The following is a 17,614-nucleotide window of genomic DNA, read 5'->3' as shown; positions in this document are numbered from 1 at the left end:
TGACACATTATCCCCTTTGCCCCGGCGCCGCCGCCCCCCCCCCCCCCCCAATTTCTATACCACATTAGTAAGATGGGCGGTGTTTACAAACTTCAGAGAAATAAACCAGACAATGCGTTTATAGCATTTATATTACAACACAATAGAATCTCTAGAATTAATTTGTATCTATCGATAGATTTAGACGTTTACTGCCATTGAATATAATATTACAATGAGAACTGATGGGGAACAACTATTGAGCGTAGAAGCGTGGAGCCTCACAGATGACGCGCCTCAGGTGGAAACAGGAGGAGTCGTGCCAAGTGACACCATCGTTATACAGGTTGTTTAACACCGCCAGACAGTCCTCGTTGCCTTCATCGTTGTCTGGCTGTGGTAGTCCTCGCCTGGGGAAGACAAGTGGTTCAAGGCCATGATCATTACCAGTCAACACCAATAGTTTTGTTTACGATCAACAAACTAGTTCTCACCTGCCAGTGCTAGACCAGTTAGAGTAGGGAGAGGAAGTGCCAGATAACCACGACCAAGACCTCGAGTTACGTTTGTTGCCGCTCGTCCAGATGTCGCTGATGTAGTCTGAAATTAAACCATTTTCATTACGTCCAAGTTAGTCACTCAGGGCCTAGTTAAACACCCAGACCAGCTTTACAACTTACGTGTAATCATATAGTTGGAAATTAACCCTTGCTTCCTGTGACTTTCAATACTGACTGCCTGGAAACCGTTGCCAAGCCCAGAGCAGTAATAGGTTGCTTGCTCCCAGGTGTAGAGTCGACCAGAGTCGTGACACCATGAGAAGTGGTATGCTCTGCCGTCCACTACCTCGTCAACCTGATAAGTTACAAAAAATTATGTGAAGGCTCATTTTAATTACTAATTAACCTTAAATACGTCCATATGAAAGGAAAATGGAACTCATCTTACCAGGGGTTTAGCAGCATGGTTGCATAAAGATGTAGTTGGACGGAAGGTAAAGGGAGTCAATAGTGGAGATACTTGTTGAGGAATAAAGACCTGAGGCTGGCTTGGCAGTTGTGGCTGAACAAACACAGGTTGTTGGGCTGGTAGTTGTGGGAAGGGTTGCTGGGGTTGAGGAGGTTGGGTGGGGCCGCCTCCAGGTACCAAGAGGTTTCCACTTGAGGTAACGAATGGCCTGTCAGTGGCTTCCAAGATGGCGGGAGCAGCGTTGTTATTAACGAAGTATTGGGCCCAGGATGGCATCACTGCCGCCGCCATCACCAGAAATATTATGGCAGTCATCTGTAATGAGTATTTATTAAATCTATATAAATAAAAATGGAAATGTTCGTTTGTTCAAAACCACTAATCTGAAATTTCTTCACCAATGGCTTTGAAATTATCACAAAACTATCAATTTGCATCCGAACAAGTTTTTATACATAAATATCAAATCCGACCGTAAAATGTTTTGAAAAGACATTTATGAGAGGGAAATCTTCAAAACCTCTTTACCAATTGCTTTTAAATTTTGACAGTTGCATTTGAAGAGGCGTGCGTTTATATTATATATATAAATTATATATATATAATCTCTACTATACAGATGGCACATCTGCAACTAGTAAAAACTTTTTTCTAAACGGCGCCATCTGTCTCACGTAAGTGCTTCACAAGTTCAACTAATTATGTTACAATTCCATTTCAATGTTTGCAATTACATTGATGAATTTAATTTTTAGAGATCTATTTATTTTTATTCTATTTTATATGACATTGCACTGAAAGCAGCGTTTACCATACCGTTGATTTTGGTTTATTTTCCCATTGTTTATCGTTTAACTTTTTTCACCGATAGGAACATCAGATCATTTGGGAATGCATCGGGCGAGGGAGTGGGGAATGGAGGGAAAGACGAGGAGGAATGGAAAATGGGGAGGACAAAGGAACAGGAGTGGGGGGAGTAAGAGGGACAGGATGACTGGCAGGACGAGGGGGATGGTAGAGTGGGAATAGTGGGAGAGGACTGCGAGACGGGAAAGTTACCGTGGCTCAGAAACTCGAGTTGCAGAGCCACAACAACGTGTGGCCGGGAACAGTTATTAATACAAACGAAAGTCATTTCAATTTACGGTGTGAAGTGGAAGTTTAATGGGACCGAGAAGTTTAGTATTTAAATGTATAGTTAAGTTGCAAGTAAAAAAAAAAAACCCTGGAAGTTAAATAATTTTGCAACACGAGCAATGTATATGCTACCGTTAAGTCTAATAGGTATAATTTACACAAGATTTTAATAGTGAAGTTTCACAAATAATGTATCTCTTGACAATACCTATCCAATGTTTAAAGTAATTAATTTTTATCCAAGGTTAACGTAAACGGTGAGTCAGCTATTTCATCAAGAAGTTTTCCATGACAGGTTCAGCATTATTACCAGTACAATAATCAATGTTATACACCTGGTCTTCGGTGTGTGAAATTACAAGAGCACGTTTAAGGCAGAGTATACCTCACTGGAGGCGAGTTGTAACCACGACCACAGGAAAATTATTGTATGAAGAGTGAATAGAAGGCAAGGTGTTTACGGATTAGTTCTGTTTTTTATGCACAATTTATTAAACTTTGAGCGTTTCGTCAAGTACTAACCAAAGATTCACAAGTTTTTTAATAGAAAGTTAAGGATGCAAGGGAGAGATTGGTATACGTAATATTTATAGTAGCATCAATAAAAATTTGTCTAGACTGGTAACAAATGAAGGTAAGGGTCGTTATCTTTCATGAGATCCATAAGGAATATAGATGAATTTTTAGCAAAGTCATTCCCATAGTTTAAATTTAATATAATTTAGATACAAGGTTTAACCGAAATCAGTAGGAACAAGAGTATACCTGAAGGTGCTACATTAAATTATGAATGTATTGTTAAATTCTTCCTTGCAATACCCGTTACTCAAACTAGTCTGCAACTTACACTTCTTAGTTCAGAGGCGTCGTAAGGTTTTAACTGCTCTAGTGACGACTAGTTTGGATGTCATAACTTTGCTCAAAGTTATTAATAAAACTTAAACTTATGGATAGTTAGGAGTTACATTTGCAAGTAACAATTATAGTAGCTTCCAAGTGAAATACATGAATATCAGTAAGTGAACAGTACCCAACCCGTCATCCTCTCCACAAGTAAGCTCAGAGCAAGGAAAGTTTAGTCCTATTTAGATACCAAAATATAGCATTTTAAAATTTGAGAGACTTAAAGATTTTAAATATTCATATTTAAAATTTAATTTTATTAGGTTAGGAGCAGCTTAGCAGGACATGAATTTAGAGGATATAATCCACGTAGTTACCTACATCTATAAGATGCCATGGATTTGTTTAGTAATGTTACACTAATTAAGTGCATAATCTAGTTAATTGACAGATTTGACTTTGTCAGGACGTCACCTGTGTGGATGTGATAATCTAGAAAACAATTCTTACAAAGATTATGAAACATTTAACTATACAACGTCTACCATAGTACTTAATTATTACCTAAATATTATAACCAACAAAACTTAATTATTAACAATAAAACTTAACATAATAACACAAACCTTCACTATAACAGAGCGTCTTACTGTGGAGGTGAGGAGGTAACTGACACACCTCGGCTCCAACTCCCACTTATATACTCACCACACTGCTTCTCATTGGTTAATAAATTCTGCAGCAACAGTTCCTTCCTGGCTTGTAATTGGCTACTCCTCAACAGGGGTCCAAGATGCTAGTTACTCTTGACGCTACGAAAATAACATGCAAGTGGCCAGATGCCGCCGCCAGAAGTGGCCATTGACAATATCAACAATGCAGGCAAGGGCCACTTAACCCCATAACTAACCAAACATTACTTGACCTCCTTCACTGTTATGTTTATTTTGTTTATTTATTGTTTAAATATTTATTATTTATCGTCATTTACCTTATTGTTAGTTACAATATAGAGATGGAGAAGAGAGGGATGAGAGGAAGACTTGCGCTCCCAAGACAGACACTCACAGTATATTTAGCACTAATGTAAAAACTTTTACTTGTACTAAAATGCTTATAAAAGGTTCCCATACCAAGGAGAAATAATAAGTTTATAGTTGTAAAGTTCCTCTAGTAGTGTGAACTATATTGAAGATGAATTGTCAGTTCAAATATTATTATAATATAAGAGGGGAAGGACTCCTTCGTCCATCATCTTTACTGATCCCCCAGATATGTCACCCCCCATGTTTTTTTCTTTTTATTTTGTAAACACAAATACAACATAATAGAAAAGCATGAACATCATCATTCACATTTACAAGGCAAGAAACACATGAACAAAATTGAAGAGCAGTAAAACAAACACACAGACAAAAGTCGTACAATACACATAAAATGGAAACCTAAACATAGGTAACATTTAAACACAGTCTGAGAAGAAAAGCACCAGAGCACTATAACCCAACATAACCAGGCAAGAAACACAAACAAAATTAACTGTATCTCACAGCACATCAAAACAGGTAAATAAAGCAACACAAATCAACAACCACACACACAGTTAATCATCATTATATTTATCCGGAAATAGACCACGAGGGTACTTCTTCCTGAAGGCATCCCACCGAGCCAACACCTCCGCAGACAAGGAAATGTAACGACACGATCCCCGCGGTCGATACATGAAGTACTTCCGCCCTCTCCACGGGGGCGGAAGTCACGGGAAGAGGCCACACACAGCTCGGCTGCACTGGCAGTGGAACCACGAGAGGCTGGAGCACAGAAGCTGGCCCTACAGAAGGCAGCAGCACAACGGGCACAGTCGCAGGGTACAAAATCACAGAGGGCGATGACACAGACGCTGACACCACAAGGGGGTGGAGTAACAAAGGGCGGCTGAGAAGTGGGCAGCAGCGCAGCAGTTGGCAGCACTGAGGACAGACGCACGGAGGGCACAGACAAGGACGCTAGAGGCATGGGGGTCGCAAGAACAGAATCTTTCCTAAGAACCATCACCAAGTCCCCTCCATCTACCGCAACCGCGGCCGGCGCCACAACCGCCCAACCCGGGGGAACCAGCAACCAGGGATGAGGAGGCAGCTGGAGAAGACACAGGATCAGTTGACAATCCCATCACCACCGCAGCGCAGCCCACAGAAGCCGCAGGCACCCCAACATCATTGCCCACATCACCATCCAAAGAAAACGAACTCCCAGAGTCACAAAAATTCCTGACGTCGGCCCAGGTCTCACCACGAGGCGGAGACATACTCGAAGCTCGCCGAAATCGCTCTTAATACAGGTCGTCGGAACTATCACCCCCGCTAAGATTTACCGCAGTAGAACCTCTGGTCGGCCGCACAACTCCACGCAGTGCACGATCACTCTACATCGCAACCTCAACAACCCGGGGAACAGGACCACACACCGCGGGAGACATCACCGCATGCACGTCAACATGGGCCGAAGACACATCTTCCGGAGACCGTGCACGCCCGGGGCGCATCCTCGATGACTAGGGGTACTAGACCACACACCACAGGAGACACAACTGGAGACTTGACTGGAGATAGAGGCAGGCGGGCATGGCTGAGGCAGGGGAGCCGGGGATGCACTAACTACCACCCCGACACTCACACCCCCAGCCACATGTAGGCTAGCATTTGAGAACGGCAACGGGGCACCAGACGACCGGGAAGCATCATTCATCACAGCAGCACCTGGTGACAGGTCCGGGACTGCCAACGGGGCAAAGTCCTCCTCCCTAAAAAAGTTCAGAGGGCCAACCCGGCTTGCCCCACACCCCCAGCCTGGTGGCCCGATAGCCCGCACTGGAAACAAGTCCGGGGCTGACCTACATAGAATATGTGTACCATGAAGCCCAGAAGCAGGAGAAACGAAAGGATGGAGTCCTTCAATTGCATCGCCACTGTGTGGGTCCCATTCGGGATACTCGTCCACTACCTAGAGGAGACAGCATTCATATGGACACTCAAGACCAGCCCATATCGGGTGAAGTGACGCTGGAGTCACTTCACCCACGGAGACAGGGAACTCGAAGGGAGCACCATAAACTCCCACATAGGTAGTTTCACTGCATCTGTTCAACACTTCCACCGAACCACCACCCTCAGGCATACTAAACATCTTCCCATCATAGCGGTCCACAAAGTCACGATACACAGCCGTGGAGCTGAATTTCACAACAGCTCTATGCCCGGATACAAGTTAAATGGCGTATACGGATGCCACATTCACCCGCAACATATCAATCATGACCACTTCAACAGCCGGGTATGACGCTGGTCCAGTAAATTCCAGCCCAATGGGAACCCTCAGGTTCACTGGGGGGAGGGGGCTGCCATCCCTCCAGCCGACACGGCCTAAAGGGCCCACTCACAAATACAAACTACCACTGACCAGCAAAACAGGAGCTCACAGGCGACACGTCCGCCTCCACCAAGAGCTAGGCGAGCACCCCGACATTCCCCAAGTGATTTGGTGTTGTTGCCTGGTCCCCAGATACGTCGCCCCCATGTGGTCCGATATTGTTGCCTTGTCCCCAGATACGTCACCATACAAAGTGGTCGATATTGTTGCCTGGTCCACATATATGTCACCCCCAAGTCGTTTTGTATTGTTGCTTGGTCCCAAGATAAGTCATCCCCCCCCCCCCCCTAAGTGGTCCGATATTGTTGCCTGGTTCACAGATACGTCACGCCCATTTTTTTTTTAATTTATGGAAATACACAATATATACAAAGTAATCCCAGTGTCAAGTCACCAGTACAAACACAAGAATCTTGAGGTTATCTTGAAGTGATTTTCAGGGCTTAGCGTCCCTGCGGCCCAGTCCTCTACCCGGCCTCCTTTTTATTACACCCCCCATCCCTCCAGGAAGCAACCCATAGCAGCTGTCTAACTCCCAGGTACCTATTTACGGGTAGGTAACAGGGGCAAAAGAAACTCTACCCAGTTTTATCTCCCCTCCACTCGGGATCGAACTCGGAACCTCACGACTACGAATCCGAGCACTATCCACTCAGCTGTCAGGCTCCCCAACAGAGGAACAGTATAAAATCAAAATATCATAAAACACCAACATGATACACAAACGAAAATACACAGAAGTACTAAAAAATAGAATGTAAATAAAACCAAACCAAACACAGGAGCTTCCAGGGTAGCAACATAGACCGGGAACGAGGTCAAGCACGCTTCACTGGTTTCTACTGATACTTATACTTCTCTGGAAACTGTTGCACAGGAAACCAAGAACAGTAAGAATCCCAAAGAGGTGACTCCTCCTTGGTTGGGCGGATTGGGCACCACATAAATTCAGGAATGACGATCTAGGGAGGCGTCCGGGCCTGATTCAACGACATGGGTCGAAGACACAGATGACACAGGCTAGAGAGGCAGAACCACGGAAGCGCATGGCACAGAGGACGAAGATCTAGAGGACAGAGGACAGCTGTGCAGAGGGCAACTGCGCAGAGGCTGGCTGCACAGGGGGCAGACGCACGGAGTTGCATACACATTCTGTAGAACGGGGAGTCCTCCAGCACTTTCTGAGCACGGAGGGCAGACGCGCTGACCTCCCTGACCACGCCCTCCCTGAGGGCATGGTCAGAGAGGCCAGTGGCATGGGGGCTGTCAAAACAGAATCCTTCTTGAAAAGGATTTTAAGAAGAATCCACAACTGGGGCCACAATCCAGGGAGGTCACCAGCTATCGGGGATGCAGAGGCAGCCAGAGAAGACACAAGAACAGCTAGGCAATGAGTCCACTACAGGACCCGACACCGCCGCAAGACGGCCTACAGGAGTCACAGACACCCCAACAGCATCACCCACATCATCCGCATCAGAACTCAAGGAAGACAGCTAACTGCCAAAATCACCCACATCAGCATATGAAGCACGAGCAGGGTAAGGGGACGCATTGTGAGCCACACGAGATCGTCTCGAAACTGGCCGCATATTATCAGAGTCCTCCAACGCCTTCACGACCTACACAGGCGAGCCAGGAGAACCATAGTGTGACAGCTCACAGGCACGCTCCGCAAAGCCATGCAAGATTTTCCCCGGAGAAACATGCGGAGGCATCGGACCATGCACCACCACACACGACGCAATGGGAACAGGCATGTCATCTGAAATACAATGCAGCACCACTTTCCCCATCCACCAAAGAAACCATGTCCTCCAAAGAAACCGCCAGAGGAAAAAGGCCACGGGGAGGTGCAGGCTGGCACGTCACAGACGGGACCACACGATCCATGGCCAGGACATCATCATAACAACCTGGGAGCACAAGGACGACAGTGACATCCGCCACATCACCACACACAGATGCCTGCACGTTCACCAGCAGGGAAAAGTCTTCTTCAGGGAACAAGGTCACGGGAGCCGCACTATCTGCATGGCAACCTGTCGCCTGGTGCCCATCAAGACCACAATGGAAACACATTCTAGGCTGTTTAGCGTAAAAGATGCGACCGTTGAGGCCAAGAAGTATTATGGAGGAAGGAATCGGAGACTGAAGGCACATGGTTATAATACATGGCTCGTTCAAAACGCCTCGCCATCTGCCAGACAGTACAACGTTCATCCGCACATTCACAACAGCCCCAAACTTGCCAAAAGAACGCTGTAACAGGCCCTCCGGGAACTCGAACGGTACTCCATGCACCACAACATAGATCAACCCGTTCTCGCAAATTTAATAAGTCAATATTGACTTATTAAATATGTGCATAGGTGACATACTTAACATAATAGTTTCCCTTGAAAAGCTTCATGGAAAACAAAGACCTTACCTAACCTACTTAGTATGTTAAGATAAGCATCTTATTGCTTCGTAATTACAATTATTACCTAACCTATACCTATAATAGGTTAAGTAACAATTGTAATTACGAAGCTATCAGATGCTTATTTTAACATACTAAGTAGGTTAGGTAAGGTCGGTGTTTTCTATGAAGCTTTTCAAGGGAAACTATTATGTTTAGTATGTCACCTATGCACGCACCTAATAAGTCAATATTGACATTAAATTTGCGAGAACGGGTTGCATAGGTAGAGGAACCACTGCAGTCCGACACTGTTACAGTTACACCGTCACCAGGCAAGGGGGGAAGGGGACGTCCTCATATCATACGAGGCCTCCAGCTCCTAGAATACCACAGAAGATCCGAGCTTAACAAGTACTAGGCCACTGAAGAGTAGCTTCACGCCACACATGTTCGCCACAGCAACATGCAGGTCAAGTATCACCACCTCCACCGACAGGTAGGACGCCTATCCAGAAAACTCCAAGCATAGAGTTTCAGTATGGCGGACAGGAGGCAAGGGCAGCCCCATGCCGCCGGCTAGCACGTCTAGAAGGCCCGTGACAGGACCGGTCACACAAAGCACCGGGTCAACACTGGAGGAGTGATGATCACACATCCGCACCCTCTGCCGACCATCCAGCCAATCACCGTCCCCCCCCCCCCCAAGTGGTTCAGTAAAGTTGCCTGGTCCCCAGGTGCGTCACCTCTACAGTGGTCTGTTCACCAGATACGTCACCCCCATATCCCAAATGATCTGGTATTGATATCTTCGTTATCCTCAAAGACACCTCAAGCACTGTTTATGAAGGAGAGATATAAGTCTGTGTAATTTAAGTAAGTAGGTTAGATTAGCATTTTAAAAGCACTACACTTACATTCAGTGGTTGATTGTTCAATAAATCAATGAACTATGTGTTTACCAGATCTCTTGTAATGGGGGTCCCAGACCTTATGGTTATCCTTCGCTTTAGAGTTTGTTTTTTCTTTTTATTTCGGAAACAAATACAACAAAACAGAAAAATATTAACAGCATCATTCACATGAACAAAGCAAGAAACACACTGACAAACTGTAGAGCAGGGAAAACACAAACAAAAGTCATACAATACACAAAATGGAATTATCACCATAGGTAACAATGAAATACAGTCAATAAAGAAAAAACACTTGAGCATTATAACCCAACAATAACTAAGCAAGAAACACATGAAAAAAACGAATCACATAGCTCATCAAAACAAATAAAGCAACACAGAGCAAGAACCACACACAGTTAATCATCATCATATTTATCTGTATAGAAATGACGCAGTTACTTCTTGCTGTAGGCATCCCGCTGAGCCCACAATTCCGCAGATGCGTTAACGTGACTACGTGATCCTCGCTGACGATGCATGAAGTGAGGAACATCCAGTTCGGCCACCACGGGGGCGGAAGTCACGGGAAGAGGCCGCACAGAGCTCTTTGGTACAGACGGTGGAGCCCCATGGGACTGAAGCACAGGAGCTGGCCGAACACAGGGCGGTAACATAACGGGCAGAGTCGCAGGGGACACAATCACAAAGGGCGATGGTGCAGGGGCCGACACCACTGGGGGCGGAGTAACAAATGACGGCTGAGCAGAGAGCAGCCGTGCAGCGATCGGCATCACCGAGAGCAGATAAGCGGAAGGCACAGACATGGACACCAGAGGCATGGGGGCCGTTGCAACAAAATCTTTCTTAAGAACCAGCACCAAGTCCCCACCCTCTCCCGCAACCTCGGTCGGTGCCACAACCTCCCAACTCGGGGAACGAGCAACCGGGGACCAGGGCCAGGCGTCATTCCCACCACAAGACCTCCACTGCAGCAACAGGGCCCACAGGAGCCGCAGGCACTCAAACAGCGTCGTCCACATCATCATCCACAGACGACGAAATTCTGGAGACCCCAAAATCCCTGACGTCGGCCCAGGAGTCACCACGAGGCGGAGACAGACTCAAACCTTGCCGCGAACGCTTGGACACAAGACGCAGGTCGTCGGAACTATCACCCTCACCAGGAGGCACTGAAGCAGAACCTCCAGTCGGTTGCGCAACTCCCTGCAGCGCACGATCACTCAACATCGCAGCCTCATCAACCCGGGGAACAGGACCACACACCACAGGAGACTTCACAGTGTGAACGCCGAAACGGGCCGAAGACACAGCTGCCGGAGACAGTACAGGCCGGGGTGCCGCCTCGACGTCAGGAGGCACGAGACCACACACCACAGGAGACACAACTGGAGACTCGACTGGAGACGAAGCAGGTAGGGGTGGCTGGGGTGCGGGAGCTGGGGATGCACTAACTTCCATTCCGACACCCACAGGCATATCGAGGCTGGCATCAGAGACCGGCAACGGGGCACCAGACGACTGGGAAGTATCACTGACCACAGCAGCACCTTCTGACAGGTCCGGGACCGCTAACCGGGGAAAGTCCTCCTCCCAGGCCTGACCCGGCTCGCATCACATCTCGCAGCCTGATGGCCCGAGAGTCCGCACCGGAAAAAAAGTCCGGGGATGACCCCCATAAAATACGCATACCATGAAGCCCTGAAGCAGAAGAGGCAAAGGGATGGAGTCCTTCAAGAGCAGTGCCACAGTGCGTGTCCCATTTTGGACACCCTTCCACCGCTCAGAGGAGACTCCAGACACTCAGACCCGCCCATACCGAGTAAAGTGATGCTGGAGAAGGGAGTCGGGGAACTCAAAGGGTTCACTATGAATTGCCACATAGGTAGTCTCACTGCACCTGTCCGACACTTCCACCGAACCACCACCCTCAGGCAGAGTAAACATCCTCCTGTCATTGCGGTCCACAAATTCACGATACACAGCCACGGAGCAGAATTTCACAACAGCTCGATGCTTGGATACTAGTTGAACGCCGCACATAGATGTCACATCCATGCGCAACATGTCAATCATCACCACCTCAACTGCCGGGTAAAACGCTGGGCCAGTAAATTCTAGTCCAATGGTATCCCTCCGCTTCACAGAGGGAAGGGGGGCCGCCATCCCTCCAGCCATCACGGCCCCAAGGGTGCGCTCACAAACACAAACTATAATGAGTCAGCAAACCAGGAACTCTCAGGCGACACTTCCACCTCCGCCAAGAGCTAGGCGAGCACTCGCTTCACAAGGAATAGTACATTTGGGTCATTCCATCTCAAATTACCAAAAAGTCACCTATTGCTCCCACTCGACCTTCTACAAATGCCATGAAATTTTGTAGTAAGATAGCCCTAGACCTCAAATGACACTTTGCAAAATATTAGAGCTCAATCTGCTTTGGTTCTTAAATAACAGGTCCATATTCAATGGGCTCTCGTCCCGTTAATGCGTAAGTACCACAAAAATGATCAACTTTGACCCTTTGTTAAATCACTTCTATTGTCTATAGGAGTGTGAAATTTGACATACCAGGACAACGTTTGGTGTAGAATAACGTACTTTAATCGAAATAGAAGTATGGGTGACCATTCATCTATCCATCCATGCAAAAATCACTGCCAAATTTTGTCGCGAGAAATTTGGAGACCACTTACTCATCAGCAAAAGGTATAAACGCCATGATCCTTTGCAACGATGTATAGCAAGTACAATATTATGCAGTGATGCAATAGCAACTCTGTTGTATCCATCTGTCCACAGGTGGCCCACTTGAAAGTTGGACCAAAAAATTGATGTGCAAAACTAGCCAACTTTCAAGGCAAAATATCTCAATATGCGTCATTCCCAATTTGGTTTTGAATGACACCATTGGATAGAACAGATTTTTATAAACAAGAGTAACTTTTATTTAGAATGGGATCTGAATTCCTAGTTCAGCCAGAGGACTCTGAAAATGACATACCTTGGTGCAATATCGAAAAAATGAAATTATGATTCTCCTTTGTGCACTGACTTTTTTTCTTTCAATTCTTTCCGGGACACATTCGACTAAATTCTTCACCGTCAAAAAACTGTACTACCCTTTCCTTCACTTCCTCTGGAATTGTCTTGCCCTGTATTTTCTTAGGAATTGCTAGTATTCCCTGTTCTTCTTTCAACTTCCTAGCTTCGCGAACCATGTATTCTGAAACTTTGAATGGCTCCGTTGTCTTTTTGATAGACCAGCTTTGTGGCACAAGGGATAGGATTTGTATTATTTCTTGGCGCTTTGCTACATGGAATTTTAGCTTCATTTCTTCAATGAGTTTATCGAAGTCTTGGCAATTTATGCACTGTTGGCTAGAAGCTTGGTACCAACAGGTTTTGACAATCAATATTTCCAATTGCAGCAATCTGCTCGGCAATTATTTCCTGTGCTTGGCTAATCTTACGCTTTGTATAACCATGCTTATCCCTTGCACTAACTCGTTGATATATATTGGGTAAGATGTCTAATACTGATAAACTTGTGTTTACACTTTCACAGTTTTCCATATTATCAGCAGGGCCATCAGATTCAGTAGAGCTGGACTCACTCACCTGGTTACTGTCGAATTCCTTTCTGCATGATGTGCACAACTTTTGGCCAGGCTTAATACTGACTTTCAGCATATCTGACATTTTCTCTGCAGTAACTACTGTGATTGGTCGCAATGTTTTTCGCTTTACATGCCATTTCTTCTTGAAGGGATTGGAGCAAGTTTTTTTGCAAAAATTAAAATTTCGTCAACAGCAAAGCTTCATTATGGAGGCACACTTGAGATTCTCCATCCTTCGCTTTGCTATCAGTTTTTTATCTTCTGCAGTTTACTGTTTTAGAAACTTCTAGCCTTTGTTGGGAGTGTAGGTTGTCAAGTGACATTCAGAAGAGCCACGCTCATGGCTAGCAATTACACATGGCAATAAACCAATGGAATCCTGATTCATGACGTATCTGTAATCGAATTCAAATCAAATTATTTAACTAACTGAATACAGTAATTTCAAGTGAGACCTGTAATACATTAATGTTAATATTGATTTTTTTTATTTGTGTATTTTTGCAAGTAAATTACACAAATAAGTAAACAACAATGTTTGACCTCCTGACACGATACTGCAAAGATGTATAGATAAAAATAGAACAGGAACCTAAAATAGCACTGATTGTTTAATAATAATTCTGAATCCCACCCAAAAATGTTCTTCCCAATGAAGCTTAAAATTTTTCCAATCAGTTTGGATATCAATTTGCTAGCAGTCATAATCAGTGCACAAAGAAGTTGGAGAATCATAATTTGATTTTTTCTATATCGCACCAAGTTATGTCATTTTCAGAGTCCTCTGGCTGAACTAGGAATTCAGATCCCAACCTAAATAAAAGTTACTCGTGAACAGAAAAAATTGCTGTATCCAATGGTGTCATTCAAAACTAAATTAAGAATGACGCATATTGAGATATTTTGCCTTTAAAGTTGGCTATCCCTTGCAGTCATATCATATTGAAAAAATGTAATTCAAACAGCTAGCCATACAAAAGATAAAGAAAAATCCAAAACATTTCTTATCATATGTGAAATCGAAATAAAAGTCTGTCATTATTGGACCTATTCTAACGAGTGAAGGTTCGTACACAAACGACAACAAAAAATGAGTGAAATCCCAAAAATGCACCATGAGGATATCTCTAGCACCCCAATAAAAAGCATGAAAGTGGTATATCATGACAGACTCTTTATGCATAATATACATACCCTTGAAAATATCATTGAATCAGCACAAACTCTGAATATTTTGAATGAGATAAGTTGACAACATGCCCAATTAACTCAGTCCTTTGTACAGCCTCACGGAATTCAATATTTCTAAGCAGATGCAAAGTGCCAGTAGCACAAGCACTCAGTATAGTGTGAAGAAAAAGCTTGGACACTGCAGAGATACCAGAAGCACATACATGTACATATACAGCTCCTGTACACAAGGCAGAGAGCACAGCACTGGCTAAGCATTATAATAAGAAGTACAAAATAAAAGATTATAAGAGATTGATCAAGATTCAAGTCTCTGGTTTCATGGAGACCAATGACCTCCACAACCCAGGTCAACATGCACGTAGGGCGGGAAGATCATGCCTTTTACAGCTACTCGACCACTATGAAAAATTACTGATGAATTAGAAGTAAAATAGAGTACAGATGCAGTATGTTTGGACTTCGCAAAGGCATTTGATAAACATGACCATGGATTGATTGCACTCAAAATGAAGTCAGTAGAAATAATAGGTAATGTAGAACGATGGGTATTAAATTTTCGGTCAAACTCAAACAGCAACAGTCATTCAAGTAAACACTAGTCCAAACACAGTAAAAAGCTCTGTACCTAAGGGTACAGTTCTTGCACCACTACTTTTCCTTATTCTCATATCAGATATAGATAAAGATACAAGTCATTGCTTCGTATTATCTTTTGCAAAAAAAAAAGATCAGCATAACAATTAATTCTGTGGAAAACACTATTACCTGATATTAATACAATTTTCAGTTGGGCAGCCGAAAATAACATGATGTTTAACAGTGATAGATTCAAGGTATTTCGGTAAGGTAAAAAGTGAAGCAGCCGAAAATAACATGATGTTTAACAGTGATAGATTCAAGGTATTTCGGTAAGGTAAAAAGTGAAGCTCTTTAAACAGAATACAGGCTACAAAACAACCAAATCTCCAAGAATGAAAGCAAACATGTAAATGATGTAGAAATAATGATGTTTGACGACCTAACGTTTAGGGAACACAACCTAGCAAATAGGGTCAACTAAAGTAAAAAATAGGATTGATTACGGGAACCTTGAACTCTAGGGATCCCATCGCAATGGTTGTACTTTTCATGTCACCTGTGCAACGCCGTCTTGATTGAAAAATCATTACTAGCGTTTGAAATAAAACACTGCAGATGACAATTTTTGCTCTCACGCACTCTCCATTGTCCTGTTCATAGATAGGTCTGTCTGTCAACAGTGTTGGCAACGCTGTTGTTTTCCCTGATCACATCTGTATTTGTTGCCCACTCCTGAAGAGTGGGCGGAACCATCAAGTTGAAACTTGGTGCAGATTTTTAACTCTTGTTTGACTCTCGTAGAGCCCGGATGGCTCTTGTCTCTTCTTACCCTTTGCATCCTGTGGTGGCGGCGGTAATCCAATTCTGTCTGTTTGATTTGGCTGGGTTACTAGCCATATTGGAGTTATCTCCAATGAACTTCCCGACATCTTTGCAAAGTAGGCCAATTGTTCTCCCAACATTTCCCGGAGAGTGATTCCTTATTCAGATTTGTATCCAGTCATTCGTTCTGCAATCCAGGCCCATTTGCCGGGTCGTTGGGCTGTAAAACAGGTTTACTCTGAAAATGACATTTACCCATGGCCTTCCTCTTTCCACCTTAATAGATAATGGGAAACGGCTCTGGCTAGGTTGCATAATGGCCACAATTTATTTTATTGTAGCATAAAATTACATAAAATTACACGTATATAATATAAAAGCATAAGCGCATAAGCATCCAAGTGCCAAAGTAACCAAAACCAAACAAAGAAAACATGTGAACTACCTGCTTTGTACACCAGTATACCAGTGTACACCTGTGTACACCTGTATACCTTTGTAAAACTTTGTACACCTTCAAATACAGTGCATAAACTAAAGAAAACCCACATTACCCTGACAGGGCGTGCCAATTAGAACACATGACCAAAACAAACAATATAAACAAGACGGAGAAAGAAGAACTGAAACGTGATAAACCAAGGTAAAACAAAAAGGGCACCGAAGCACCACAAAAAAAAAAGAGACAAAAGCACCTGGCAAAGCAGAAAAACACTACACCCGTCGACAAGCCCATTAATCCACATATCTTTCTGTTAACTTGCTAAGGATACTTGTCACAATACTCTAAAGTGCTCACTCCGCCTTGGGAGCGCATCCAGCAAGCGTATGACAGGTTCGATGCATGAATACTGGAACATTCAGCAACACCGAAGGCTGCTGCAGGGAGGAGAGCATCACAGAAGACTGCAGTGCAGAACTCCACTGCAAAGAAGGACAGTGTACAGAACACTGTTGTATGGAGGGCGGAAGCACAGAAGAATGGAGGGCAGGAAGCAGCAGCACACAATGCCAAACCACAGGAGGCAGCAGCGCATCCAAAGCATAGGGGGCAGCACTGGGACCTGTAGCAAGGAGTGCCGAGGAACAGGGGGCCACCTGCCAAGAACCCTTTTTTGACGAATGTGAATGTGACGTGAAATGTGAAAAAAGAATGTGACGGTAACGCGTTGGTGTTCGGCTGTTCAAAGCTAGGGGTATGGCCTCGTCACATAGAATAAAAAAAAATAGAAAATCTGGAACTTCGTCTGTGGTAAGGTAAGGAGAAGACACACAAAACACAAGTAAATTTTAACAATGGAATTTTAATTACGTTAGATAAACAAAACATGAATAAAATGGACATACAAATTCGTATAATAAAATCAATCAATCAAAATAATAAGAATAATTAAATGACAAAGTGAAAAGTTACGTTAAGACAAATGAGCAATAACAAGCTGTGCAATATACAATAAAATGAGAGGTGCAGGAATATTGGCTTTAAGCTATCACCTCTCTTAGTACACGTAAGCCAAAGCTTAGTCTACGAGGAAGAAGTGTTAACCGTATGAAAGCACTGAATATTCTGAAGACTGAGGTCGTGGTGGCCCCAGACATCAAGTAGTATGGTGGGTGGAGTGCAGTTGCAGCCAGACCGGCGGCCAATCAGCGAGGAGCCGGCAACAAGACAGGTAGTTTGGCGGTTTGAGGTGAAGCAGGTGTTCCTGGCTGCATAC

The 17,614-nt window shown here is 44.3% G+C and overlaps 2 protein-coding genes across 2 annotated transcripts in view; one reads left to right on the top strand and one right to left on the bottom strand.

The window, feature by feature from the left end:
• LOC123772032 (BUB3-interacting and GLEBS motif-containing protein ZNF207-like) overlaps positions 1–17,614 on the top strand; it is a 310,957-nt gene that overhangs the window by 159,370 nt on the left and 133,973 nt on the right. The gene's annotated exons all lie outside the window — the stretch shown is intronic.
• On the bottom strand, positions 114–3,696 carry LOC138372419 (uncharacterized). The gene is made up of 5 exons (XM_069337902.1): positions 3,555–3,696; positions 928–1,263; positions 660–834; positions 474–579; positions 114–389 (listed from the first exon to the last, which is right to left on the bottom strand). Exons 2-5 carry the CDS (start codon positions 1,261–1,263, stop codon positions 236–238), a joined length of 771 nt encoding a protein of 256 aa, XP_069194003.1. The 5' UTR covers positions 3,555–3,696; the 3' UTR covers positions 114–235.

This window comes from Procambarus clarkii, chromosome 38, assembly GCF_040958095.1.
Source record: "Procambarus clarkii isolate CNS0578487 chromosome 38, FALCON_Pclarkii_2.0, whole genome shotgun sequence".
In the NCBI taxonomy this organism is placed as follows: domain Eukaryota; kingdom Metazoa; phylum Arthropoda; class Malacostraca; order Decapoda; family Cambaridae; genus Procambarus; species Procambarus clarkii.
Note: the sequence above shows the minus strand (reverse complement) of the source record. Positions and strands in the feature narration are given on the sequence as shown.